The 27,509-nt window shown below is 58.8% G+C and overlaps 2 protein-coding genes across 3 annotated transcripts in view; both read left to right on the top strand.

Annotated features, from left to right (window-relative positions):
* The window catches only part of SDHB (succinate dehydrogenase complex iron sulfur subunit B), a 31,592-nt gene extending 27,436 nt beyond the window's left edge, over nucleotides 1–4,156 (top strand). For both annotated transcript variants that reach the window (XM_040987969.1, XM_040987970.1), the window contains exons 6-8: nucleotides 1,181–1,282; nucleotides 2,296–2,418; nucleotides 3,916–4,156. In XM_040987969.1, the coding sequence (XP_040843903.1) occupies nucleotides 1,181–1,282; nucleotides 2,296–2,418; nucleotides 3,916–3,993 (303 nt within the window). In that variant the 3' untranslated portion in view covers nucleotides 3,994–4,156. The remainder of the gene's footprint in view (nucleotides 1–1,180; nucleotides 1,283–2,295; nucleotides 2,419–3,915) is intronic.
* An 8,483-nt stretch (nucleotides 4,157–12,639) lies between these two features.
* On the top strand, nucleotides 12,640–26,884 carry ATP13A2 (ATPase cation transporting 13A2). Its single transcript, XM_040987967.1, has 29 exons — nucleotides 12,640–12,821; nucleotides 15,740–15,834; nucleotides 15,918–16,100; nucleotides 16,294–16,352; nucleotides 16,472–16,586; nucleotides 16,762–16,841; nucleotides 17,761–17,838; nucleotides 18,007–18,076; nucleotides 18,814–18,948; nucleotides 19,023–19,089; nucleotides 19,170–19,301; nucleotides 20,365–20,520; nucleotides 20,936–21,046; nucleotides 21,135–21,181; nucleotides 21,281–21,469; nucleotides 21,978–22,184; nucleotides 22,819–22,914; nucleotides 22,993–23,152; nucleotides 23,246–23,366; nucleotides 23,462–23,586; nucleotides 24,222–24,382; nucleotides 24,469–24,585; nucleotides 24,663–24,742; nucleotides 24,913–25,065; nucleotides 25,153–25,249; nucleotides 25,640–25,863; nucleotides 25,949–26,100; nucleotides 26,204–26,373; nucleotides 26,467–26,884. The coding sequence occupies exons 1-29, from the start codon at nucleotides 12,812–12,814 to the stop codon at nucleotides 26,602–26,604; spliced, it is 3,528 nt and encodes a 1,175-aa protein (XP_040843901.1). The 5' UTR covers nucleotides 12,640–12,811; the 3' UTR covers nucleotides 26,605–26,884.
* The last annotated feature ends 625 nt before the right edge of the window (nucleotides 26,885–27,509 follow it).

The following is a 27,509-nucleotide window of genomic DNA, read 5'->3' as shown; positions in this document are numbered from 1 at the left end:
ATCTGGTCGGAAGGCCACACGCCCTCCTCTCTGGGCCCATGGGTGCTACACTTTCCCCCTTAAAGCATGAGGGAAGGTGGGGGCTGTCCTGACTCATGGCCATGACTGGTGGCAGTATAGCCAGGGTGGGAGTCAGTGGACACTGGAGACCCCCTCCTGTTCCCAGGACGAGGCTCAGCCCCGCCCCTTCTGACTCCCAGAATCGTTCATGCCCCAGAACCCACAGCAGAACCAGCCACTCTGGTCCCGCTGGTCACCTGGCATTCCTCGGCTGGGCGGGCTCCTTGCCAGCATGCCTCTCTGCTTGACATGGCCTGACAGTTTTGGACAGAAGAGTCCCTGAGAATATTTTCCAGCTAATAGAAACTTACTCAGATACCAGACACTTATAAAGCATTATTTTACTCTTCAAATTAGTATGCCAGATTTAACAAATAATTGAAAAATACAGAGAATTTTTTTTTTTCATTTATTTGAAAGGAAAAAAGAGAGCTTTCATTTGTTAATTCATTCCCTGAAACGCCATAGCAGCCAGGGCAAGGCCAGACCAAAGCCAAGAGCCTGGTACTCAATCTGGGTCTGTGGTGTAGGGGGCAGGGCCCAGGGGTGGGAACCGTTCACCACCTCTTGCCTCGCAGGGCACGATTCAGCCCCTTCTGTGCTTGGAACTGGGTGGGCAGACAGTGGGTGCAGCAGGCAAGAAAGAGCAGACCACCAGAGCTGCCACCCAGCACTGCCCTGTGCCTCAGCTGGCCTCCCCAGGCCCAGCTGCTAACCTGTGAGAGGGAATCGGGGAGCCCTCACCCCGCCAGTTACTGGGAGGCTCACACGACTACCATGGGTAGAGCCCGGGGGCTCCGTCAGGACCGGCAGGCTCCTTGGCTGGCACCTGCATCCACTGTCATAGGCTTCCACTCAGGCTTTTGTGTCTGCCGGCCACCACGGTTCTTTCATATTTGTGCTATTGTTAATTTTGTTTTTGGGAAGTAAGAGCTTATTGTTTATTAAAAGGGAGTTAGCAGCGAGTCCTCAGATTTAAGGTCTCTGGACCGTCGTCCAGCGAGTGTTTGCATTTTAACTGAGAGGACTTGCAGGTGTCTGATAAGTCTGCGGAGCACCCGCGTGTCCACCTGCCCCCAGATGCTGCGTCCCATTGTCTGACGCCCCCCTCTCCACACAGGACGGACTATACGAGTGCATCCTGTGCGCCTGCTGCAGCACCAGCTGTCCCAGCTACTGGTGGAACGGAGACAAGTACCTGGGGCCTGCCGTGCTCATGCAGGTGAGGCACCATCCTCTGCGGGCGGGGAGCAGAGCTCAGGCGTGCAGCCACGCAGGCGCAGTGGAGGCAGGATGGCTCTGTCCCCCGTCTTACAGCGTACTCTGTCGCTGACCATAGCCTCCTCACGTGACTTCCAGTAAACCAGGGCCTCGTCTGCCGTGTGCCTTGCGTCACTGTCTTCAGGCAATCCCTGCTGCGCCCTGAGCTGCTCTTCCCCACGTCTGTGAGCAGGCTCCCACCTCCCTCTCGTGGGCACGGGATGTACAGGCCGGGGATGGAGCGACGTCCTTGGAGGCACCTCCCAGGCTGGGCAGCAGGGAAATTGCTTGCAACAAGCGACAGCCCGGGCAGGGTTGCTGAGCACACCTGGGATGTCTCAGCTGCCTTTCCGCTGACGGGGCTCACGCTGCGCCATCACAGTCCTTGTTCCCAGAAAGCCCTGCTTTTCAGACTTGTGATCTGGGCTTTCCACACAACTTCCCATTTCTTACTTTCCACAAAAAGACACTCCATGATTGTGGGGCCATGGGCACAGTTTTGGCTATGGCCATGTACAGGTTCAGTAATGAAGGGCAGCTGTGTAATGAATCGGCACCTGTACCAGGAACCGATTGGGTGCTATCAGCAACAGTGTCGCAGCTGGCCCTGGGGTGCCACGGTCCACATCATGCTGACCTTGGGCTGTCTCTGGTCAGTTCTGGCATTGGCTAAGCCACACGGGCCAGCATAGGAGACAGGTGTGGGAACCACCATGGACTGTCCCCATCCTTGCCTTCACGGTAGGAAGCTGGTGGTGAAGTGAAATCGGGGAAGTGGCTCCAGTGAGGGGTAGTTGGGCAGCCAGCCCCAGCCACAGTGCAGTCGAGGGGGTGTGTCATTCTTGGAGCTGAGAAGGAAGGGGAGCAGGTGGAGGAAGGCGCCAGACCAAGAAGGCGCTGGTCCACACTGAGCCGGGCAGGGCTCCAGCCAGCCTGCTGCCCTCGGCCCAGCCACTCCATCCTCGGTCTCCTTAGGCCTATCGCTGGATGATTGACTCCCGAGACGAGTTCACAGAGGAGCGCCTGGCCAAGCTGCAGGACCCCTTCTCGCTGTACCGCTGCCACACCATCATGAACTGCACACGGACCTGCCCCAAGGTACAGAGCATGGGCCTGAGCCCAGCTCAGAAGGGGCGTACACTTCTCGGGAGCCGTTGGCCGAGGGCATACCTGATCAGTGGAGATGGGCTGGAGGGGCCCAGGGGTGCCTGCCATTTCCACCGGGCTGGGGGCCAGATCATTCCTAGCTGCCCAGAATGCTGTCCCCCAGGGTGCCTCTGGAGCAGCCTTTACTTGCCACAGGGCACAGAGTGAGCCACGGCTACCGTAGGAATCTGTGAGCAGAGCCTGTATCCAGCCTGGGGAGCAGGAGGCGAAGGCCCCAGCACTGGGCAGCTGCAGGGATTTGTGCATCCCCATCCACTCCTCTAGCGTCATCCCCTCTGCTCTGCCCTCCAGCCAACAGCCCATCCTGCCTGCCCTGAACGGCTGGGCTCTGACTCCCATCCCTGGCTCCCTGGCTCACTGGCCTCCAGCCCCTTGCTCACAGACACACTGCTGCTTCTGGCTGTCCCCCGCCTGGGCACTGCCTATCTTCTTAGCCTCCTCAGGGGGCATTGTGCTGGCACAGCCCATGATATGGGGTGGCAGGGGATGTGGTTGGCTGCCTGTCAGGCCAGCAAGCCTCTGGCAATTCAAAATGACAACTGTTCTTGCAGGTGGGCCTCCAGGTAGCTCCCTTCCTTCCTAGCTGGAAGCTGCAACACTTTGACCTGCTCCTGGCCTCAGCACAGGCTGAGCGGGCAAGGGGATCACACTCCGGGCTGGGTGCCAGGGAGCTCTGACCTCAGGCCAGTTCTGTGTCATCAAAGGACTGAGCAGGCGGTGACGCTGCCACAGCGTGGGTGGCCTTCCCTGCCGTTCTCTTGTCAAACCCATCAGCACCTTCTCAGCTAAACTCCCCATGGAGCATCTCCCACCAGCCCAGGAAGATGCCTCTCTCCTTTATTCCACTCTCTTCTTTCCTTCCCTGACCCTGGAACTCCCTCAGGGGCCTCACTGAAGTCTTTGATTTCTCCAGAGACCTGCTAGTCGGCCTCCCCACTTGGGTGAAGCCAGCGCTCTGTGGGGCACATGCCCAGGCCCCAGCGCAGCCAACATCACAGCCCTCAAGCCGCCTGCAGCTGGGGCAGTAGAGCAGGCCAGATATTGTCTTACAAGTGTTTAGAAAGGGTTGGCTGAGGGGGCTGTGTGTGTCACTTCCTGCTGGTACACTGTAAAGACGGGTGCCTGGCTAATATTGACACTGGCCTGCAGTCACAGAAGTGGCACTCTCCTGGGTATCGTTGAGGAGTCAGAGAACAGGGCTACGCCCTGCGCCATTGGCCTGCTGCAGGGAACCGCCCCAGGAAGCCACGTGGCAGGGCTCTGGCCTGGGGAGCTAGGCATTGCCACGTGTCTGCAGGTAGCACTGGCGTCCCCACCCCATGCCCTCGGGTTGAAGGGCCTGGTTTGCATTTGCTTGCAGCGCCCCCGGCCCCGGGCTCCGCTCCCCAGCCGGCAGCATGAGGTACTCATCCTCTTGTCCTTCTGCAGGGCTTGAATCCAGGGAAGGCCATTGCTGAAATCAAGAAGATGATGGCCACCTACAAGGAGAAGAAAGCTGCCATTTAAAGCCGTTCCCACGGAAGGCCCGAGGTGCCGGGCGGTCACCTCGCACGCAGCGTCATTCAGATCTAATTTGACTTCCTTCAGGGTTCTTGATTTTCCTCAAACATGGCATGTGTAATTAAAATGTCACAAAACAAATAAATCTTCTACTTTACTAACAAAAAAAGCCACTCTGTTCCTTTTCTGTGCTTCATAGCAGCATGAAGGGGCCGGAAGGAATCACCATCCTTTCCTTTTATTGACTGGGGAGAGGGACAGACAAAACAGAATGCAACTGTCACAGCTGGCAGCAGCCTGGGCACCTGAGTCGTCGATGCTGCCTTCCCACGGAACCAGTCAGGCAGTGGAGTATGCCAGTGTAGGCGTCATAACCAACCTCTTAGCACCATGCCAGACTCCTACCCTGGAGTTGTCTTCAAACAGATGGCCATGGCTCCGGGGCTGAGCCTCTGGGGGTTGGAGTGAGGAGGACAGCCTAAAGGGACCTGGGGTGGGGCCTGCTGCCCCCAGCTGCCCTTCAACTGAAGACAAATGCCCTTGCCTCTTTGCTGCTACATTGCCCGTCTATAAAATATAGGTCCCCGTTGTGGCTACCTCGCCTGCCTGGCATGAGGCCACCCGGTACTTGTTCACATGCTCAGTGGTGTTAGTCGGCCAGGAACGTTAGCAGCCTGCCCGAGTCTGTGGCCTTCAGTGGTAGAACTAGTGAAAACTGGGCCTGGTGTTGTGACATTCCAGATAAAGCCACTACCTGCAACACCAGCGCCCCGTATGAGAGCCAGTTCCAGTCCTGGCTGCTGCTCTCCGCTCCAGCTCCCTGCTCGAGCGCCTGGGAAAGCATCCGAGGACAGTCTCCCAGCCCTGAACCATGTCCTAGGACGGCTGTAAGCTGCTTGCACAAACAACCTCAAGGGTGCCCTCACTGCAAACATGCAGTGCCCAGCAGCCTTGGCCCTGATGTTTCTTCCACGTGGGTGCCCACCACAAAGCAGGAGCCCTCCACGCCTTTACTCCAGTATATATCAAGGACCCTAGTGAAACTCTGACAATGGCTTGAGGGCTCTGTGGCATGGGTGTAGCCCAGTTTAACCCATCCCCTGTGTTACATGAAATTTACCTTCTTGGTTGTAAATTGTTTACGTACTTGAAAGAAAGGCAGATCTTCCATCGGCTTTTCCTCTTCCCAGATACCTGCAATAGCCAGGGTTGACCCAGACCAGACCCGGGAGCCTGGAACTCCACCCAGGTCTCCCAAGTTAAAATTCTCACTGAGAGCGAGCTGTCATCCCAGGAGTTAGCGCCCAGAGGCCAGCAGTGGTCCTCCGCAGGGGCTGGGTGTGGGGACAGGGGGACGCTAAGCAGCATCCAAGGAGGAGGCCACTGTACAGGACTGTGCCGGGCACAGACACCAGGCAAAACACAAAGCTGCCAGCATCTCACCCTGGGGCTCCACGCCACCAACCAACACAGCTGCTCCTCTGACCTCCCGGAACTCGGGTGTAAGGAGGCAGCAGATGCCCCAACGGGCAAGTTTCCGTTGGCAGGACTGTGACAACCCTGACTTCCTGTTCATCCTTACCCCAGTAGGTCACTAACAGCCACGCTGGTTGTGTCCTAGTCTGTCTCCCTCTCCACCTTACAAGGAATATACCTCTGAAATAACCAGCCTGCCCTTCTTTTGTCTATAAAACCAACCATCTCTGCCAGGCCCTCCGGAACATCACTTCTAGTTTATGGGGTTAGATGTTGCCTGGTGCCAAGATCAACAGAAAGCCACTTAAGATCTGAAACTACAAAAATTAGATCAGATAGACAGCAATAAGGAAAGCTTAGAACAGACAGGAAAACGTCAGATTGGACTACGATATACCTCACTAGGTAGGACACAAAGATCAGTTACGTCTCACTAAGGTATTGAAGATTTCTCAGCACACCCCTCCTAAAATTGTTCGCTCCTCAATCATTAAAGTATGGCTTCTTAGAATTATAAGCCTATTTGGACATCTGAAATTTTTGCGAAGTTCAGTAAAACCACGCTTGAATTCTATAAACTGCTAAATATAAAATTGGGGCCTAGCGGCTAAAGTCCTCGCCTTGTGCACGCACCAGGATCCCATATGGGCTTTGGTTCTAATCCCAGCAGCTCCATTTCCCATCCAGCTCCCTGGGAAAGCAGTCGAGGACGGCCCTGCACCTGCATGGGAGACCTGGAAGAGGCTCCTTGCTTCAGATTGGTTCAGCTCTGGCCATTGTGGCCACTTGCAGAGTGAACCAGCAGGTGGAAGATCTTTCTGTATCTCTTTCTCTCTGTAAATCTGCCTTTCCAATAAAAAAAAAATAAAATTAATCTTTAAAATTTTAAAAATGAAAATAGAGATGAGACAGCTGAATAGCACCCTATAACCACTTTTAGTTTTATAGCAGCCAGTTGTGTATATACTAAAGTTGAGATGTCAAGAAAGTAGTTACAGAATGAGGTTAAAAACTTGCATTTTCTAACATATTGGTCACTCAATACCATGTTAATTAACTGTGATGTCGTTAATTTTGATGTTTCTTCCTGTTGTTGAAGTTGTGCAGTGGTTTTTCATTGGAGGGGACGATATTCTGCCAGCTCTACTTTCAGACCAAAGATGGTCTCCCGATGAAACTGTTGAATTTATCTGGACAATAAGACGCTGGACTTTGCGCATGGTCCATGCCCCCAATGAAGGAATCACGACTGGATGTGAACTGGAACAATGTGGAAGAATTCAATATGGGGGGAGTGTTTGGGGAGAGGATGGGGGAATCCCAGACCCTACGAAACTGTGTCATAAAATGAAATTATAAAAAAAAAAAAGTCTGCTCAGAGCAGGTCCCACATGTGGGACTCGGGGTGGGTGGGAAACTGCGTGGGGCTTCTCCCTCAATATCCCCCTCTACCTCAGATACATGAAGGAAACAATATGGAAATAATAATCTTACCCACTTTCCTGTAGCCCTTGAACCTTTTTACCCAAAATAACTATGTAAATATTGTCGAAATTAAAAAAAAAAATCTGAAGCTAGGGGCCAGTGTTGTGGCGTGACAGGTAAAGCTGCCACTGACATCCCAGACGGGCACTGTGGTTGGAGTCCCAGGTGCTCCACTTCCCATCCAGCTCCCTGCTTGCGGCCTGGGAAAGCAGCAGAGGGTGGCCCACGTCCTTAGGCACCTTCACCCATGTGTGAGACCCGGAAGAATCTCCTGGCAGCTCTGGCCATTGTGTCCACTTGGGGAGTAAGCCAGTGAATGGAAGATTTCTGTCTCCACCTCTCTGTACTCTACCCTTCACAGTCAGCTGTGTATGTGTGTGCGCACACATTTGAAAGTTACAGAGAGAAGGGAAAGGGAGATCTCCCATCTGCTGGTTCACTCTCGAGATGGTCACATTGGCCGAGACTGGAACAGGCTGAAGCCAGGAGCCAGGAGCTTTACCCAGGCCCCAAACATGGGTGACAGGGACCCAACCATGTGAACCATCCTTCACAGCGTTTCGCAGGCCATTAATGGGGGGGGGGGGGGGGCTAGAATGAAAGTGGAGCAGCCAGGACTCGAACCGGTGCCCCTCTGAGATACCAGTGTTACAGGCAGCAGCTTTATCCACTATACCATACTGCTAGCCCCAAGTAAAATCTTAGGAAATAGTAAGATGTGAAACCAACTGGTCATTTTGCCCTCTGAGACCTGCTGATGCGCATGTACACCCCATGAACTCAGTCCCCATCCACTCACAGGAACCCACGATGCTGCTGCTTGGGCTGTAGCTGGAAACGAAGGCATCCAGGATCACGAGGCAGGTGCCTAAGATGCCTGACTCAGTCAGAATGGGCTACAGTGAGCACATCTGCCTTTTAAGAAGGATGACTCAGCGGGCACCCATCTGAGGCACTGTGGGAGACGGCCGCCGGGGTCCAAGCTAACCAGCTCCGTCCCTGGCACCCAGCAGCTGAGGCCACGAAGATGAAAGGAACATCGAATTGGAGGGGGATCTGGAAGACTCAGTGTTTCCCTACGACGTGCCAGTACACAGGGCTTGGCTTAGAGGGCCTAGACCTCCTCCAGCCGACCTGGGAGCCACAGCGCCCAGGCTGGGGGATGGCCGCTCTGCCCAATTCCAACACCATGGCAACACTGAAATGCTCCCTCAGCTGGAGGCCTGACGTGGTGCGTGTTGTCTCTCATTGACTGGAGGCAAACACTGCCTTCCAACAACAGTCTCCAAGACACCTCCTGAAGCCACAGACCTAAACAGAGGACAGCAGTTGGTCCTTGATGCTCCTTTTGTGCCCAGCAGTGTGTCTCCGTTTACAAAAACCTTGTGGGAAGTTTTCAGGTGGACCTTTTTTTTTAAAAAAAAAAAATCATTTATTTGCACTTTCGGGTTCTCGGTTCCAAGATGAGGAAGAAGAGGAGGAAGAAAGGCCACGTGCAGCCCATCCTCTGCACGTGGTGCGTGCCCAAGGACAAGGCCATCAAGAAGTTCGTTATCCGGAACACTGTGGAGGCGGCGGCCGGGAGGGATATCATGGAAGCGAGCGTGCTGGGCGCCTACGTGCTTCCCAAGCTGTGTGTGAGCTGTGCCATTCGCAGCAAGGTGGTCAGAATCCGATCTTGTGAAGCCCGCAAGGACCGGACCCCACCACCCTGATTCAGACCTGCCGCTGCTGCCCCACGACATGGTCTTTTTAAGGGCTGAAGAAAACTTGTCCTCTGGAAAAATACTGTGGAAATTTATGCTTTTAAAAAAAAAATAAGATTCATTTATTTGAAAGGCAGAGTTAGAGAGAGCGGGGAAAAGAGGGAAGTCTCCACGGGCTCACTCCCCTCAATGACCGTAAAGTCCAGCACTGGGCCGGGCTGAAGCCAGGAGCTTCGTCCGGGTCTCCCACGTGGGTGCCTGGGTACTTGGGCCTTTCTTCACTATTGCTCAGGAACAACAGCAGGGCATTGGACCAAAAGTGACACAGCTAGGACTGGAATCAACCCCTGTAGGGAAACCTGTGTTGCAAATGGTTACCCAACCAGTTACTCCACAGCACCAACCCGGCCTTTTCTTCTCTCTTTCTGTAAAATATCCAGTGAGCGACCAGCTGTGCCTCTGGTTTTCAATCTGGATGTTAGCAGCATCCACCTCTCAAAATTGTAGCTGAAGTCTAAGTAAGAATCAATGTGGGGCTGGCAGGGTAGCATAGTGAGTGGAGTCGGCTGCTTGTGATGCCAGCATCCCATGGATGCCAGTTCAAGTCCTGGCTGCTCTACTTCAGATCCCTGCCAATGCACTTGAGAAAAGTAACGGTAGATGGCCCAAGTGTTTGCCTCCTGTGGGAGACCCAGATGAAGCTCCTGGCTCCCAGCTTTTGTCTGGCCCAGCCCTGGCCATTGCAGCCACTTGGGGAGTGAACCAGCAGATACGAGATCTCCTAGAGCTCAACCTTTGAAATAAAGTTGTTTTAAGATATCAGAGTAGGGCCCGCGCCGTGGCCTAGCGGCTAAACTCCTCGCCTTGAATGTGCCAGGATCCCATATGGGCGCCAGTTCTAATCCCGGCAGCTCCACTTCCCATCCAGCTCCCTGCCTGTGGCCTGGGAAAGCAGTCAAGGACGGCCCAAAGCCTTGGGACCTGCACCTGTGTGAGAGAACCTTGTAACTGTAACATGCAGCATTGTGATGGCAAGAATGTGTTGTCTCACACAACCCTTACCCCTAGAGACCCCCACTTCCCTGGCTCCGGAAGGCCCGGCTTTGGGAATTCTCCCTTGGGCTCCCTGTTGCCTCGTGTGACAGGAGGCAGGCCCACGGCTGCAGTGAGCGCCAAACTCTATTGAGCTGGGTCACCTCTGACTCCCGCCCTTGTGAAAGGCCTTACCCACTGCTGCAGGGGCAGACCAATCCCCAGCCCTTGGTGTTGACCGTGACTGTGTCCCTGACAGTGCTGGCTCAGGGCTCCTGCTCACGGCTGCACCGTCCACGCCAGGCTCTGCCCACCCGTGCCTTCTTCCATCCCATGCTCCTTGCAGAAAGAACTGCCACTGCTCCCCCTCCTCCAGCTTGCTCCAGGATGAAGTGCTGAGAAGTGCAGCTTCCTGTGTGTGCAGACAGCCTAGATCCTACCCCGAGGTTGCACTAGGGCAGAAAAATCACCTTCTATTGCAAAAATCCAGCACAATTATAAAAGAAATCAAAAAGTAGGGCCAGGCTCCCCAGTGTATCGGTCCCAAGCAGCAATTTTAAACCTCCTGTCCTTGGGCCAGGCATGTCCTGCTGCCCCTCCCACCCTGCCCCACACACCCCGAGGCAGCAGCAGCCCAGAGCATCCACTCTGCCCTGTCCCGTGGCGAATGGGAACTTCAGTCAGAGTTGTCTCAGACCAGACGCCCACAGACCGCTGGGCAGCCACACAGCGAGAGCCACTTCCCCAAAACGAACTCCAGCAAGTGGCAGGGCCCCCCACATCCTTTGTGGGCTCGACTCGGCTTCCTCTGACCGCCAGCCTCATGCAGGAAGTATGCCGAGCTGCAGGTGCAATGCTTTCCTGGATGGCTCAGGGATGGAGTCGCCTTCACCCCAGACAGAGGTCACGGCACTGGGACCAGGATGCAGCGGAGAACCCCTCTCTTACGAAGCTTCTGTGTTTACTTTGGAACTGCAATAGTTATTTATTATTAAAATTATGTTAATGTTCATTATTTATTAAATTACCTTAACGTTTAGCCATTTTTTTTAAAGATCTATTTTTATTATTTTTTATTGGAAAGGCGGATATACAGAGAGGAGATACAGAGAGGAAGATCTTCCGTCCGATGATTCACTCCCCAAGTGAGCCGCAACGGCCGATACTATGCTGATCCGAAGCCAGGAGCCTCTTCCGGGTCTCCCACGCGGGTGCAGGGTCCCAAAGCTTTGGGCTGTCCTGGACTGCTTTCCCGGGCCACAGGCAGGGAGCTGGAAGGGAAGCGGGGCTGCCGGGATTAGAACCGGCGTCCATATGGGATCCCGGGGCGTGCAAGGCGAGGACTTAACCACTTGCGCCACCGCGCCGGGCCTAGCCATTTTTTTTAAAGATTTATTTTTATTATTTTTTCATTGGAAAGGCGGATATACAGAGAGGAGAGACAGAGAGGAAGATCTTCCGTCCGATGATTCACTCCCCAAGTGAGCGCAACGGGCCGATACTATGCCGATCCGAAGCCAGGAGCCTCTTCCGGGTCTCCCGCGCGGGTGCAGTGTCCCAAAGCTTTGGGCTGTCCTGGACTGCTTTCCCAGGCCACAGGCAGGGAGCTGGAAGGGAAGTGGGGCTGCCGGGATTAGAACCGGCGCCCATATGGGATCCTGGGCCTGCAAGGCAAGGACTTAACCACTTGCGCCACCGCGCCGGGCCTAGCCATTTTTTTTAACATTCATTTATTTGAAAGGCAGAATGACAGAGAGGAAACAGGTCGTCCACCTGCTGACTTGCTGGTTTCTCCCCAAAGGGCCACAAGGCCAGAGCGGGGCCAGGCCAAAGGCAGCGGCCAGGAGCCAAGCACTCCATCTGGGTCTCCCACATCAGGAGTAGGGACCCAGACGCGTTAGCAGGGAGCTTGAGCAGAAGTGCAGCAGCCAGGACTCGAATCAGGTCTCCCATCTGGGATGCTGGTAGCACAAGTGGTGGTTCAACCCACTGCACCACCATGCCATCCCCTTAGGCTGCGTCTGACACAGCACCAGGATCTACAGAATACTATTGGCTTCTACCAAGCACCTGCCAAGTCATTTCTTCCTTCCAGCGGCTTCCATCGCACAGTTGAAATGAGAGGCTCGAGAGGGACAGTTCACACAGCTGCAAAGTAACCGCTACACCCAGATGTTTCTGTGTCAGTGCCCAGCGCCTTGCACGCCTCTTGGGGCATCTGACCTACTGTTTCCAAACACAGCCAGGCTCTGCTAAGTAGCCTGCCTGAGCACATGCCGGCTTTGGGAAGTTCAGCAGCCTTCCCCATTGGAAGTATCGCTCCCAGCTGAGGCAGAAGGCCTCACCTGCCCCGTGAGTCCCCAGCCATATGGCCCCCCCGCACAGTGGCTCCACAGTCCGAACCCAGCACGTGGGCCAAAACCCTGGCTTACATCTCGAACATTCCTTCCGCTCCACACCGGCACCGACAAGCTCGCCCACAGGTGTTCCTGCACCGTGAGTTCACGGAGCGCTTCCCACACAGCACACCCGGCCAGGACCTCCCCCTGCCCCGCAGGCAGTCCCCCACCCACAGCATCTCAGGTGCATCCCTGAGAGGAGCATGTGGCAGCGGGAGGGCCAAGAACTGCGATCCTCAGTAGCATTGCTACTGTCACCGCCACCTCGCAGGTGAGACCCAGAGAAGGCAGTGGCTCGCCTCCAGCCACACGGCCTGGAAGAGACAGGCCAGCGGACGTGCGCGTGGCTGTCCTGGCCCCGCGCGTGGCTGTCCCGGCCCCGCGGCCTCCCCGGGTCCCGCCCCTGGGCGTTTGGAGGAGGAGGCGGAGCAGGACTACAAATCCCGGCAGCAAGCGCGCGCGACGCGGACGCGGGCCGCAGTGGGCCGGGCGGGGCTCGGCGGCGCGCTGCGGGGCGCGCTCCCGGCTGCGGCACGGTCAGAGCCGCGCCGCCGCGTCGTGCAGGTGTCTGCGGGAGACCCGCGTCTCGATCCCCCGCTTCACCGCGTCCCCAGCCCGGCTCCCCCGGGGCCGCTCGGGCCGCGCCCCTTCCCGGGGCCTCGCGCACGCCGGGACCCGGGCCACGGGCCGCAGCGCCGGGGCCGGCGATGAGCGCGAGGAGCCGGCATGAGCGCAGGTGAGTGCGGGGTTGGTGGGCGTCGGACGCGGCGAGGGTCCCCGGCCCGCCCGTGGTCGCTTCCGTGCGAGGAGGGAAGGCGACACCGCCCACCTCGGGGTCGCGAGGCAGCGAGTGGCCCTGCGCCGTCTTCCGTAAAAGCCAAGTCCCGGGATGGCGGTCCCCCTCCCCCGCCGCCGGGCGCCCCACTCCGCTGTCGACCCTTCTCTGCGCCGGGACTGCTGATGCGAGGGGGTCACTGGGGGCCCCGACGAGCGGAGTCCGAAGAGCAGCCTGCCCGACTCGGGGAATCTCCCATCCCCAGAGTCTGAGGTCCAGGTTGGGAAGCAGGTGTGATGGCCTTGGGCAGTGGCTTGGCTAAATGAATGAGCGTGGAGTTGGTACCCAGTTCCAAGGACTGCACCCTCCACACCTCCTTTACCGGAGTCTGATGTTTCCTATCCCACCTGCTGCAAGTGAAAGGCCCAGTCCTGTTTTATCTGGAAGTGTATGGCCTCCAGGTCAGGCCCCGGGACCCCAGACCTCGGTAAGGGGGCCTTGGGGACCTGAGCTTCCTCCAGACAGCCCCACACCCTCAGTCCCTGCGCCTGGTGCACCCTGGGTGTGTGTGTGGGGGGCGGTAGGGAGAGCAATGAGGACAAATGGCCCCTGGGCCCCAGCTCTGGGGCTTTGGCACCTGCACAGATGCCTGGTCTGGCTGCTGAAAAACCAGCAGATGCCCGGAGCCAACTACCACCTGTCACCAGCGGCAAGGTGGGCCTCCCGCCAGAGATAGGACGTTCCCAGATGCCTTGACAGGAGCCTTTGCCATGGGGCAGCCTTGCCCCATGGTTGTAAACCCAGGCCAAGTTCAAGGGCAGTGGTGCTCACTTGTAGCTGTGAGGCTGTGTGTGTGTTCAGCCTCTGTGGACCACATGGAAGCTGCAATCTGAATCCGTTGGTCTCACAGGGCAGCCAGGATATCAGCTCTTTGCCAGCATGCACCCTTTCCAGCTGGGCCTCAGTCTTCCCAGCCGGAAAATGGGACAGCAATCATTATCCCCTGCAGGGGAAGGTATGGGAGGACTTGGCTCTTGGGCACCAGATGCCATGGTGCAGGAAAGCCCGAACAACTTGTTCTGCTCCCTCAAGCCTGCACGAGCCTGCTCCGGGCCGGCCCAAGCCCAAGACGTTTCCTGGGGCCCACAGCTGCGAGGAGAGATAACTGGGTGGAGTGGTTAGACGGGCTTCCACGTGGCAGCTTCCTCCTCCGACTCCGCCCCCTCCTTTTTCCTGTGGGGAACAGAGTCCTGGGGGAAGTGAGTGGTCTACAATAGACAGAGCAAGAACTTCACTATGGGAATGCTGCAGGAAGGGGCAGGGAAGGGGGCAGGCATCTCCCCACCTGGCACCTGGGCAAAACACCTGGCTCTGGCTGCAGCTTCTTGCCATTGCAGCCACTAGGGGGCAGCAGTGATAGTCAAATAGTGGGGTCCCAGCTACGAGCATGGGAGACCTGAGTCCAATTCCTTACTCTTGCTTCCCCTAATCCAGCCCTGGCTGTTGCCGACATCTGGGGATGAACTAGGAGATAGTAAAAATCAATCTCTCTCCCCCGCCCCAACTAAAAAATAAGGGGGTTCGCACCTCGCACCTCACAGCCAACTGTGTCTGCTGGTGGGGAGCAGACGCGATGGCCTTGGGCAGCAGCTTAGCTGAATGCGCGTCTGAGTTGTGCCCCCTCACACTCAGCACGCGGGACAAGGGTGTGTGTGGCTAAAAGGGTGGCAGAGACTCAGTCAGCTGAGTCTGAGTCCTGGCTTCCCCTGCCGCCGAGGGGAGCAGGTGGACGGAGCTGTCCCCACCTGGCCACTCGGCGGCTGGAGGCGACCGTGAGACTGAGCCGTGACCCTGAGAAAGGAGGTGAGAAGGAATGGGCTATAGCATCCTGTCCTCCTGGTTCCTACCTGGACGGAGCCCAGCATCTCCAGCAACTGTCGTTGTCCAGGAAGATGAGTCAGGTCCCCTGAAGGCGTCACAGCTTTGTGACCAGCCCCCATCACCAGACTTGTTTTCACATGAAACAGACAAGCCTCTTGTTTAATCAAAAACCTACCTGGGTAAGAGTCAGCACCTGGGCTGCATCTTCACGCTCCCGTGGGCTCGCTGTGTGACGTGGACAAGTGGCTCAACCTCTCTGAACCTGCTGCTGGTCTTTAAAATGAGGGTGATCGTCTCGGGTGCCTGGCAGAGTCACGGGGAGCACAGCCCGCAGGTGACAAGCCCTTGGGGAACACTGGCTCTGGTGATGAAGCCAGCACAGCCAGGGAGCCAGAGGTGTTGTGTCTGCAGCAAGTGCTTGGCAGTGTCAGGGCTGGCTGTGTGGACGCTCTCAGGAGGGCGTTGGCAGATACCCCAGCTGAGGAATGAGCTGATCCAGCAAACCGGAAGGAAGGGGGGCCCAGGCACCTGCGTGCCTAGCAGGAACTCCCGGAGTCCAGCAACAAATAGAAACCCTGAGAGAGTCTGCCCCTCTGGGCCCCAGAACACCTCCCCACCTCCACTGGCCCTGCTGGACCACATCCCGGGGCAACCCTGGCTGGATACTGTTCCCAAGCCTCCTCCATCCTTGTTCCCTGGGATCACACCACCAGGCCCTTCTGTTCCCTGGAGTGGGCCTGGGTCACCAGCTCTGATGCCCGCAGTGGTGAAGTTCAGTAACAAGCACCCCAGGGCCCCCGGGAAGCTGGCAGTTCCTGCTCTCGGAGTCACTCCCAGCCAGAGGGGACAGGCCCACAGGAGGCAAGATAGTGTAAGGCCTCGGCATGCGGACGCGTGGAGGTGTAAACCACTGGCCTGTCAGAGCTGTTGGTGCTGCCTGCTAGGGCTAACAGAGCAGCAGTTGGAACTGCCCAACACCTTTCCGTTCCTGCCTACAGACAGCAGCCCCCTCGTGGGCAGCACGCCTGCCGGCTATGGCACCCTGACGGTGGAGACTTCAGTAGATCCTCTCAGCTCCGCAGTTTCATCTGTGGTAGGTGCGCCTGTGGCGGGCAGAGGGGTGGTGCCTGGGCCCTGGCCCCCAGCCCACCCTGCCAGTGTGATGTGTGTCCACAGAGGCTGAGCGGCTACTGCGGCACTCCATGGAGGGTCGTTGGCTATCACGTGCTGGTCTGGATGATGGCCGGTATCCCTTTGCTGCTCTTCCGGTGGAAGCCCCTGTGGGGGGTGCGGCTCCGGCTCCGGCCGTGCCACTTGGCCCACGCCGAGACACTCGTCATCGAAATAAGAGACAAAGAGGTGAGGCTGAGGCCCGCAGTGGCCAGCCTTCGGGCAGGGGGAGCGTGGCTTCCTGGGGCAACAGGTAAGCGCCCTCTTGGGGCCTCAGCTGACACCTTGGCAGGGTGGGCAAAAGGAGTGCTACCTTCTCCCGAGGGGCCACCCACGGGGACGGGGCCTGGGAGGGGACCAATCCCTGCCCTCTGTTTGCCAGGATAGCTCGTGGCAGCTCTTCACCGTCCAGGTGCAGACAGAGGTCATCCCCAATGGCAGGTGAGGCAGCCTGCCCACCCCTCCCAGAAGCCCTTGCTCCCCCCGAGCCCGGGGGCCTCCACCAGGTGGGTGCCCCACAGCCCCCTAAGGCTGCAGAGTTATTCCCTGCTTCTCCTCAGCCTGGAGCCACCCCCACCAGTCCCAGGGGAAGATGGCAGGAGCCAGGTGGCTGTGGGGGCGGTGCCGGAGGGAGAGTGGACGGACACAGCCCAGCTGCACACAAAGACAGAGGCGGTGAGTGGATGGTGGCCCTGATGCATCCTGGGCCCTTCTGAGCATCTCTGCCGGGTTCCATGTTTTCCACCTGCTCCCATCACCCCCTGTCCCTCTCCCTGCTATGACCTGGCTGCCTGCCCGCTGTGCCCGTCACGTGCACACTTCCGACCTCTCCTCCCCTCTCTCTACCCAGACACGGCTGCTGCGCTACTACCTATTCCAGGGCAAGCGCTACGTGTGGCTCGAGACCCAGCAAGCCTTCTTCCAAGTCAGGTAGGGCTCTGGGCAAAGGGTGGAGGGACTAGAGAATGGCACCTGCTCCCCTGCCAACTCTGTGGCCTCCTCCCTCTAAGCCTCTCCCAGACTTGGGGTGGATCTGGGGGCCAGCAAACCCCTGCCTGCTAGGGCCATGTGCAGGGTGAACCTCGTCACCCTGGATGTTAAGCACAGCTTCCAGCCAGAGGTGGGGATGCACCTCCAAGGCACTCTGAAAGGCTCTGTCTGCTCGTCTGTTTTTAGTCCGAGACCCCAGAAGCTGAGGGGAGGCCATTTGGAAGGTGACCCAGACAGCACCAGGGGGAGAAGAGGCACTCTGTCCAAAGACCCCCTGCGGCCCCCCGGGGATCTAGGGCCACGTCAGGCCAGAGCCCTCAGCTCCTTACAACATTGGTCATGGCGAGCCTGGAGCCCCGGGCTTCGGGCTTTCTGGGCTGGTGGAAGAGGGCACACTGCCCACATAGCCAGGCAGCTATCCCGGAGACCCAGGCATGACAGCCGAATGTCGTGGGAAGCTGCAATGGCACGGTGGCCTTGGCTGCGTCACAAGGATGGTGATGACAGTGGCCTTGCGTGGTCACTGGAGGAGAGCTGGGACCTGACTGATCACCCTTCAGCCCCCTCAGCCCCTGGAGGCAGGTGCTGCCTCCACCCCATTTTGCAGGAGAGAAAGTTGAGGCCAGCGAGGCTAGTGACTTGATCTCCTGTGTCCCCATCATAAATGACAGCTGCCCTTGCCCCGACCTTTCACGCGTTTCCTCTCCCTGGTGAGGGTGGAAAGACAATGGCAAAGGAACAGACGCAGACAGCTCAATCCCCAAGGAGCTCCGTGTGGCAGACGTGTATCAGGAGGGGGCCTGTGCCCCACAGACCCCAGCCCGCATAGAGAACTCAGCGACCCCTCCCCACCCCACAGCCTGCTGGACCAGGGCCGCACCTGCGCTGATGTGCACCGCTCCCGCTCGGGCCTCAGCCCCCAGGACCAAGCCGTGAGGTGGGCACTGCTGGGGCCTAGGGACCCTGGCAGCTGGGGACTGGGCTTGTTCCTGCGGGCGCCCGTTTTCCTGTCACTTGCCTTCCCTGGGCATCTGCATAGCTGTCACTGGGCAGGACTGGCGACTGCAGCCCCTCCCCACCGCCAGCTCAGCCTCTGCTCTTGCAGGAAAATCATCTATGGCCCCAATGTCATCGGTGTGCCCGTCAAGTCTTACCCACAGCTGCTGCTGGATGAGGTAGGGCTGGCCTGCGGGCGTACCCTGATTTGTGGTTCCAGCCTGGGGCTGGCTCCCCTGAACCCCCAACAGTGGCAGGCCAGACCAGCGGCACCTTCTGCACGGGCGAAGTCATCCTAGAGTCAGTCCCAACTGCCAGCTGCTGGAGGGACCGGGGGCTGTGCTCTGGAGGTGGGATCCTTTGCATGTGCTGTCCACTCTCCTCCTACAGTCCTTGAGTGGCAACCTGGGCTTCAGAGGGGATCAGGACACCAGTGAGCCAGGCACTCCTGGGTGGTAGCATCCTCACCCAGTGGGCGGACACTGGGAGAAGCAGAGCCATGGGGTCCGACCTGATGTAGGTTACAGCCTGCCCCATATGAGCAAGGTGGTTTCAGGCCAGGGACTTAACCCTTCTGGCCCTTAGATTGCTCACCTGTAAAATGGAGCCAGTGGTGGCACCCACCTTGAGTTGTCATCACTGATGCATGACACTTGAAGTGTATGGCAAGGACTTGGTGTGTCAGGGGCCCAGTATATGCCCTCTACCCTCCATGGGGTGGAGAGGAGAGGCTAGGGGCTAGAGAGAAGGCTGGGAACCAGGGGGAGGATGGGATGGGCCCAAGAAAGGCTTTCCCTTTAGTCCTCTGGCACTTGCTAAGTGCTCTGCTCTCCTGGTCACAGAAGAGCTGGCCAGTGCTGGGCCCCCCAACCTCGGGGCCTGGGATCCTGATACTGCCTCCCCACGCTGCCCCCAGGCCCTGAACCCCTACTACGGGTTCCAGGCGTTCAGCATCGCGCTGTGGCTGGCAGACCACTACTACTGGTATGCGTTATGCATCTTCCTCATCTCTGCCGTCTCCATCTGCCTGTCCCTCTACAAGACCAAGAAGGTGAGTGGAAAGAGGTGGGCAGCCGGGCTGCCAGGGACTGCCCCTCACCCTGCTTCTCGGCCCCTTGCCCACAGCAAAGCCAGACGCTAAGGGATATGGTCAAGCTGTGCGTGCAGGTGCGCGTGTGCCGGCCCGGAGGAGGTGAGGAGCAGGGACGGCGAGGGAGGCCCGAGCGGCGGCTGGGGGGCCCCAGGCTGCACTGAGCTCCTGTCCACCTGCAGCGGAGGAGTGGGTCGACTGCAGTGAGCTGGTGCCGGGGGACTGCCTGGTCCTGCCCCCTGAGGGTGGGCTCGTGCCCTGCGACGCCGCCCTGGTGACTGGCGAGTGTGTGGTCAACGAGAGCTCTCTGACCGGTGAGTTCCAGTGGCCTTGTGTTGCGGTGGAGGCTGTTTTCCTGTTCGTGGCAGTAATCTCCCTGGCTTCAGCCCTTGCCAGCTCCATGCCCTTGGGCTGCATCGCTCATGCTTTCAGTGCCTCAGTCTCCCCTGCGGGGGTGGGGCTAGGGGTCCTTCCTACTAGGTAGGCTGTGCAAGGACCACTAGTGGTACATAATCGACAGCCACTGCGTGCAAACGCTTCCCTGGAAACGCTCCTGCCGCTCGGGCCACACAGAGCCTGTGGCATGGTCTGTGCCACGTGCCCGGGAGCAGCCCTTAGCGTGAGAGCTGCAGTTGGCGCACCACCTCCGCCCACCCCCCACAGCCAGCAGCCCAGAGCCGCCTCTCTGTTGGTGTGCTTGGGTGCTTCTGGCCATGCAGCGGGTTGACTTTGGGTGGATGCTGGGTGGAGGTCACTGCAAACCACAGCGAAGCGGCTCCTTCTAGGGCCGCTACCTGGCGGGTCCTGTTTGTAGAACAGTGACGACCAACGTAAGGTGTGGACACGTGCCCTGGCTTAGCTCTGCTGGCTTTTCTCCTCCTGCTGCTTGGGCATCAGACACTGGCTGGATCGCCTCTGAGTTCCTTGCAGAAAACCACACACAGCAGGTGCTCAATAATTGCATCCTCATAGGCATTCAGTAAGGGCTTATTACTCTGCCAGGCTGTCTGCCCAGGGCTTTATGGAGGTTACGCCTATGTATATATCTTTATTGGTTTGACTTATAAAAACAGTGCACACTTACTATAAAAACAGTTCTGACAGAAGGCAGGTGGCCTCTCCTTGCCCCCACCACCCGACACAGGACTGGCACAGCCCTCCTGAGCGCCCGGTCCCCCTGACCAGTTGCCACACCTGCTTCCAGGTCGTCTCACCTTGTCCCCATGTCCACCCCACTCCACTTCCCTCTCTGCAATGTGGGATTGTGATTCCTCCTCCACGCGTGTTCATGGCTCCGTGCTCGCCTCTGGTTTTGTTTGGGGCAGGGGACACGGCCCGGAGGGTCTCCCTGGGGGCCTGACGCGTCATCCCTCCTAGGGGAAAGTGTCCCAGTCCTGAAGACCGCACTGCCCGAGGGGCCAGGACCCTACTGCCCAGAGACGCACCGGCGACACACGCTCTTCTGCGGGACCCTCATCATGCAGGCCCGGGCCTACGTGGGACCCCACGTCCTGGCAGTGGTGACCCGGACAGGTGCATACCAGGAAACCGGGAGTCGGGCTGGGCTCAGCAGCTGCAACAGAGATATGCCTGGGGCCCCACACTTACCTCTACCACCACCCTGCTGTGGGATGCTGGGGCGTCCCAACCAGAATCTGCTCAGCTGGCCTGAGACCAGGCACTCAGAATCTTCAAAAGCCAGTCGGACTCTTCTGTGCCAGAGGGACAGGCCTGTGGCAGCAGGACAGGCACCACCCTAATGCTGAGTTCTCATTGAGCTGCCCTGTGAGAGCTGGGCAAGGCCCTGGGCCGTCGCTTTTGACCTTGAACTGTGTAACAACTATACCGAGAGCTTCCCTCCTTCCGAGAGCACAGCTGGGGTGGGCGCATGGCGAGACCCTTGCCCTCACCCAGCCTCCCTTGCCTTGGTTTGCCATCTCACCCCCAGGGTTCTGCACGGCCAAAGGGGGCCTGGTGAGCTCCATCCTGCACCCCCGGCCTATCAACTTCAAGTTCTATAAACACAGCATGAAGTTTGTGGCTGCCCTCTCCATCCTGGGTAAGCAGCCCCGCTGTGCACTCCACTCTCCGGACCAGTGCCCTGGGCCCAGCCTCCAGTCCCACCACACCCTTCACTGTCTCCACAGCTCTCCTGGGCACCATGTACAGCATCTTCATCCTGTATCGTAACCAGGTGCACCTTGGGGCCGGGGTGGGGTGAGGTGGAGGGCAGGGCGAGGCTGCCTGGGCTCAGGGCCTACCCAGTCTGGCACTCACAGCTGCCTCTTTCCAGGTGCCTGTGAATGAAATTGTGATTCGGGCACTGGACCTGGTGACAGTTGTGGTGCCGCCCGCCCTGCCAGCCGCCATGACCGTGTGCACCCTCTACGCCCAGAGCCGTCTGCGCAGTCAGGGCGTCTTCTGCATCCACCCGCCTCGCATCAACCTGGGCGGCAAGCTACAACTGGTGTGCTTCGACAAGGTGAGCACCGTGCGGGCAGCCCCCACACCCACATTCCGGGACATTTGTGGAACACCATAGAGGACAGCAGAGGCTAGAGGCTGTTCTGAGGGTGTCCAGGGGCACAGAGAGTGGCTGTGGGGTCAGCTTGGATCCACAGCTCCCAGGCAAATCCCCCTGGACATGTGGAATCTAATGGCGCGGCAGCACGGCAGTCATTCAGTCACTTATTCAATCACCTAACAGGTTGAGTACTAACCATGGCCTGATCCTCTTCTGGGTCCCCCAGAGAACAAAGAGGCCACAGGTGGGCCCCAGAATACTGAACGCCCTGGCCTGGACTTGGGAATTGGTGGGAGAGGAGCTTGCAGGAAATGGTAGCAGACCAGAAAGCATGGGAACTAGGGCAGGCGATACCAGCAGAAGGAACCCTTTGGATATAAGTGCTGCAGTCAGGAAGGGCCTTTGTGGCCCCCACACATTGGGACCTGTCCCACCTCATGCCAGGGCTGCCCCCTGTCCCTTGCAGACAGGCACCCTCACCGAGGACGGCTTGGACGTGATGGGGGTGGTGCCCCTGGAAGAGCAGGCATTCCGGCCGTTGGTCCCAGAGCCCCACCACCTGCCTCCTGGGCCCCTGCTCCGAGCACTGGCCACCTGCCACACCCTCAGTCGGCTCCAGGACACCCTTGTGGGCGACCCCATGGACCTCAAGATGGTGGAGGCCACTGGCTGGGTGAGGCGGCCAAGGGGGAAGCCCCCCCTACACTTGTCTTCATTCTGGGTTCCCAGGGTGGTCTCTGTCATTTCCCCTCCCTCTCCCCATTATTCATGATCACAGCAAGGCCAGCGTCTGCCGCACACAGGGCCTTGTCACATCGCGCCCACCCCCCCACCCCGCCCCAGCAGGCCTTCCCAGGGAGCACACACGCTGGGCAGAGTTGAGGTCACTTGTCCACAGTCACCACACAAGGGGCATTTGAAGACAGAGCTCCTCCATGGTGAAGTAGGTTAGGCACCCACCTGCAGTCCTGGCTGCTCGCATTCCAGTCCAGCTCCCTGCTTATGGCCTGGCAAAACAGCAGATGGTGGCCCAAGTCCTGGGAACCTGCGCCCACCTGAGAGACCCAGCTGAAGCTCCTGGCTTCAGCCTGGCCCAGCCCCAGCTGTTATGGCATTTGAGGAGTGAACCAGCAAATGGAGGCTCTCTCTTTGTCTCCCTCTCTGTGACTACCTTTAAATAAATAAACCTTTCAAGAAATGCACGATGTTTATGAGCCCACCCCGCCAAGGCCATGTGCCCACCTTATTGCCGCCTCTCCTCATGGGCACCACTCCCCGGGTGCCAGCCTTCTCTGCCTGCTTCCCAGGTGCTGGAGGAGGAGCCGGCTGCAGACTCAGTGCTTGGCACCCGGGTCCTGGCCGTGATGAGACCCCCACCGCAGGCACCCGAGCAGCAGGGCATGGTGAGCTGAGGGGGTGGGGAGCATGGTGCCCCGGGGGGCCTTCACCGCCAGCCCCGCAGCTGTCTCTCCCTCCTGCAGGAGGAGCACCCCGGCACCGTGAGCGTCCTCAGCCGCTTCCCCTTCTCCTCGGCGCTACAGCGCATGAGCGTGGTGGTGACATGGCCAGGGGCTGCCCAACCCGAGGCCTATGTCAAGGGCTCCCCCGAGCTGGTGGCAGGTCTCTGTGACCCTGAAACAGGTAATGACGGGACATTGGCCCAGGACAACCAGAGGACGTGGGGGAATTCCCTGCGCCCCCTGCTCATCCAGTGGAGCTGTGTCTCTCTGGCAGTGCCCCCAGACTTCGCCCTGATGCTACAGAGCTACACAGCTGCGGGCTACCGCGTTGTGGCCCTGGCCAGCAAGACATTGCCCAGGATGCCCAGTGTGGAGGCGGCCCAGCAGCTGACCAGGTATGCCCATCCCAGGCCTAGGCAGGGCCTGGTGACCTCTAGAGAGAGGCCTTGTCCGCTCCTTGACCTCTAACCTGGGGCTGCCCACCGTCCAGGGACACCGTGGAGCGGGAGCTGAGCCTGTGTGGGCTGCTCGTTATGAGGAATGTGCTGAAGCCAGAGAGTGCGCCAGTCATCCAGACCCTGCGCAGGACACACATCCGCACCGTCATGGTGACAGGTAGTGCCGTCCAGGCAGGCAGCATCCATGCCGCCCTGGGCAGAGGCAGAGGCCCAGCCTCGCCCCACTCCTGGGGCATCCTTCCATGTGTCCACTTCAGGCCAGGCCCTTCACACCAACAACCAGGTCTTCTGATAACCCTCTCAAGCCAGGACAACACCCCTACTAGACAGATGTAAGGCACAGAGGCTCAGTGCACAGGAGTGGTACCCTGCTGGGGGAACCCCTCTGGATTCCAGGGACCACCTCTGAGAGGTCAGGACAGTCACGTTGAGCCAGCAAGATTCTAGCCGGCATGAGCTGGCAGCAGCTGCTGGGTCCATGTCCTCCTAGTCTGTCCCGCCCCTCACTGCACATGTCCCACCCACAATGCACACACCTACTAATACACAATGCAAACATGCAACACACACACACATTCCCTCCAGTAGGAAGCAGACCCACTTCCCCAGAGGCCCCTTTGACACCCAGTCTGCCACACAAGGAAACTGAAGCCAGAGATGCGATTTCCCTGCTCAGGCTCACTTGGTTCTGGCAGGTGGATTTCACCAGGTCTCGCTCTTCCCATCTGTAGGGCTCAGGGTGAAATGGCCTCCCCAGGGAGCACTAAACTCTGACCTTGCCCCATACCCCAGGGGACAACCTGCAAACAGCGGTCACCGTGGCCCGGGGCTGCGGCATGGTGGGCCCCCAGGAGAGGCTGGTTGTTGTCCACGCCACACACCCTGAGCAGGGCCGACCAGCCTCCCTCAAGTTCCTGCCAGTGGACTCCACTGTGTCTGTAAATGGGGCTAAGGTCAGTCTGCCTCCCCCTGGGCCTCCTGACTCAGCCCCAGCTCCCCGGGGTGGGCGGAAAGGCAGCTAAACTTTTTGTGCCCCCAGGAGCCTGAGCCCGCCACCAGCTGCCTGGTGGAGCCTGACCCCCGAGCCAGCCACCTGGCGCTCAGCGGAGCCACATTTGCTGTCCTCATGAAACATTTCCCCAAGCTGCTGCCCAAGGTAGGGGCCCCCAGCCCAAGCACCCTTCCCAGCCCTGGCTCCCTGCAGCCGCAGCAGCCTTGCCCTCGTGCCCCCAGGTGCTGGTCCAGGGCACCGTCTTTGCCCGCATGGCCCCTGAGCAGAAGACAGAGCTGGTGTGTGAACTGCAAAAGCTCCAGTGAGTGCTCCATGTTAAGGATAGGGTGGGGGCGGCCAGCGGGAGCAGGTGCCTCCACCCCTGCACCCTCTTCATGCAGCCATAGGGCGCACCAGTGGTCCCGCTATTTACAGATGCCACCAGCAATCCGCAGGGGTGGCCTAGGTCATCTCCCGGACCCTGTCCACCAGGTACTGCGTGGGCATGTGTGGTGATGGCGCCAATGACTGCGGGGCCCTGAAGGCGGCTGATGTGGGCATCTCGCTGTCCCAGGCTGAGGCCTCGGTGGTCTCGCCCTTCACCTCCAGCATGGCCAGCATTGAGTGCGTGCCCATGGTCATCAGGTGAGGAGGGCAGGTGCCAGTGGGCAAGACTGTGGCCAGGCCTGTCAGCCAGCCCCAGGCCCCTGATGCCCACATGCTGCCATGCAGGGAGGGCCGCTGTTCCCTGGACACATCCTTCAGCGTCTTCAAGTACATGGCCCTGTACAGCCTGACCCAGTTCATCTCAGTCCTCATCCTGTATACGGTGAGTGTCTGCAGGCCGGCCCAGGGAGGGGACGCACGGCGGTGCTGCTAGAAGCCCCAAGGGCTCGGGAAGAGGGGATGTGGCCTCCCCCGTTCTGCAGCTATGTGGCTCAGGTTGCAAGGTGTGCAGCTGGGTTCACAGTAGGTCCACAGAGATGGCAGTCCCCATAGGGTGCCAGCTTCTCCCCTTGAGTTTGGAGCTTCCAGGCTGCAGGGGAGACCAAGGCCAAGTCCTTAGTCCTTACCCAGTCCATCAGCTCTACCCTGACCCCAGATGCATGTACTCTGCCCTAAACTACCATACTACTGAACAGTGGGATCGGGCCTCCCCCATCAAACCAGCAGCTCCCTGGGCCAGGGCTGGGGCTCAGCCTCCCCTCTTGTTGGGCAGATCAACACCAACCTGGGAGACGTGCAGTTCCTGGTCATTGACCTGGTCATCACCACCACTGTGGCCGTGCTCATGAGCCGCACAGGGCCCGCACTGGCGCTGGGACGTGCCCGGCCGCCAGGGGCGCTGCTGAGCGTGCCAGTGCTGAGCAGCCTGATGCTGCAGGTGGCCCTGGTAGCAGGTGTGCAGCTCGGGGGCTACTTCCTGACCACAGTGCAGCCCTGGTGAGTAGGCGCCCGCATATTCCTCCTAACCCCCAGCCAGCCCACATTCCTTTCCTGACTGCACACCCACCGCCAAACCCACCAGGTTTGAGCCTCTGAACAGGACAGTGCCGGCACCTGACAACCTCCCCAACTATGAGAACACCGTGATCTTCTCCCTGTCTGCCTTCCAGTACCTCATCCTGGCCGCGGCCGTGTCCAAGGGGGCACCCTTCCGCCGGCCACTCTACACCAACGGTGCTTCTGAGTGACTATGATGCAGAGGGTGCTGTGTTGGGTGGGACCAGGGCAGTGTCAAGGGAAATCCTCCAACACTGACCAACTCCTCCCCCACCCACAGTGCCCTTCCTGGTGGCTCTGGCACTCTTGGGCTCCATCCTGGTGGGCCTCGTCCTGGCCCCAGGTCTCCTGCAGGGACCACTGGCACTAAGGAACATCGCTGACACCTGCTTCAAGCTGCTGCTGCTGGGCCTGGTCGCCTTCAATTGCGTGGGGGCCTTCATGGTGGAGGTGGGGCCTGCAGGGCGCAGCAGCAGGTTGGGGAGGGGTATGGAGGAAGGCAGAACAGTCCATGCCCTCATGTCCCTGCTGCTGTCCCTGCAGAATGTGCTGGACCAGTGCTTCCCGGTTTGCTTGCGGCACCTCCGGCCCAAACGGGCTTCCAAGAAACGCTTCAAGCAGCTGGAGCAGGAGCTCGCCCAGCAGCCCTGGCCGCCATTGCCCGCCAGCTCCGACAGGTAGCATAGGCCTTGGTGGGCGTGCTGGAATGCCACAGCTCCCCGCCTCTGAGACGCCCACCGCCACACCACCCCAGCACACCCCACAGCCCTGGGGTGGCCATTCCTGCACTCCTGGCCAAGAGGAGACTACACAGCTGAGGCCTCGGGGCCCACCCTGGGGTCGTGGTGACTACTGTCCCCTCCCTACCTTCTTCCAATCTTCCCTTGGAGACATGCCAACTACCAGCTCCACTCGGAGGGAGCTGCTGTCAGAACAGCAAATAAATCCTGATATTTTCCTGCCTTGGCCATGCCTGTCTCCTGCGTGGGCACCATGGCCCTCTCACCTGCCCAGGACAGGCATGGTCCACCTGTTGCCAGTGTGCAGCCCCTGGCACCCTGAATTTCCAGAACATTCTGGACAGCTCCAGTGCCTGGGTCTGTTTCCTCTCCGACAGGAATAGTAGTTCCATTGCGTCTAGCCCATTACTTCTGCACACTGTGTAGCTGAGGTGTTTTTGTTTTTGTTTTTTCCTGTTTTTCACTTTTTTTTTTTAAAGGTGGAAGCAGACAGATCTACCATCTGCTAGCTCCCTCTACAAATGCCCACAAAATCTGGGCCAAAGCTAAGAGCCCAGGACTCTATCCAGGTACCTCCTGTGGACCACAGAGACCTGACCCCCTGAACATCTGTCAGGTGCAGCCTCCCAGGCTAAAAAATTGGCAGACAGTTGAAAGTCAAGTTCAGGGGCCTGGCATAATAGCGTAATGACTAAATCCTCACCTTACACATGCCAGGATCTCATATGGGCGCCAGTTCTAATCCCAGCAGCCCTGCTTCCCATCTAACTCCCTACTTGTGGCCTGTGAAAACAGTGGAGGATGGCCCAAAGCCTTGGGTCCCTGCACCCGCATGGGAGACCCCGA

Source organism: Ochotona curzoniae, unplaced genomic scaffold (assembly GCF_017591425.1).
Source record: "Ochotona curzoniae isolate NIBS_2020 unplaced genomic scaffold, NIBS_Ocur_1.0 contig_4792, whole genome shotgun sequence".
Lineage (NCBI taxonomy): Eukaryota > Metazoa > Chordata > Mammalia > Lagomorpha > Ochotonidae > Ochotona > Ochotona curzoniae.
The sequence above is the reverse complement of the archived record's forward strand: the minus strand, read 5'-3'. Positions and strand labels throughout refer to the sequence as shown.

Bases quoted from the DNA above. Each gene is read 5' to 3' on its own strand.
- ATP13A2 (XM_040987967.1), top strand. The intron at 16,842-17,760 runs GTAGGGCTCTGG...CCCACCCCACAG, and splicing joins CAAGCCTTCTTCCAAGTCAG to CCTGCTGGACCAGGGCCGCA. The intron at 18,077-18,813 runs GTAGGGCTGGCC...CGCTGCCCCCAG, and splicing joins CACAGCTGCTGCTGGATGAG to GCCCTGAACCCCTACTACGG.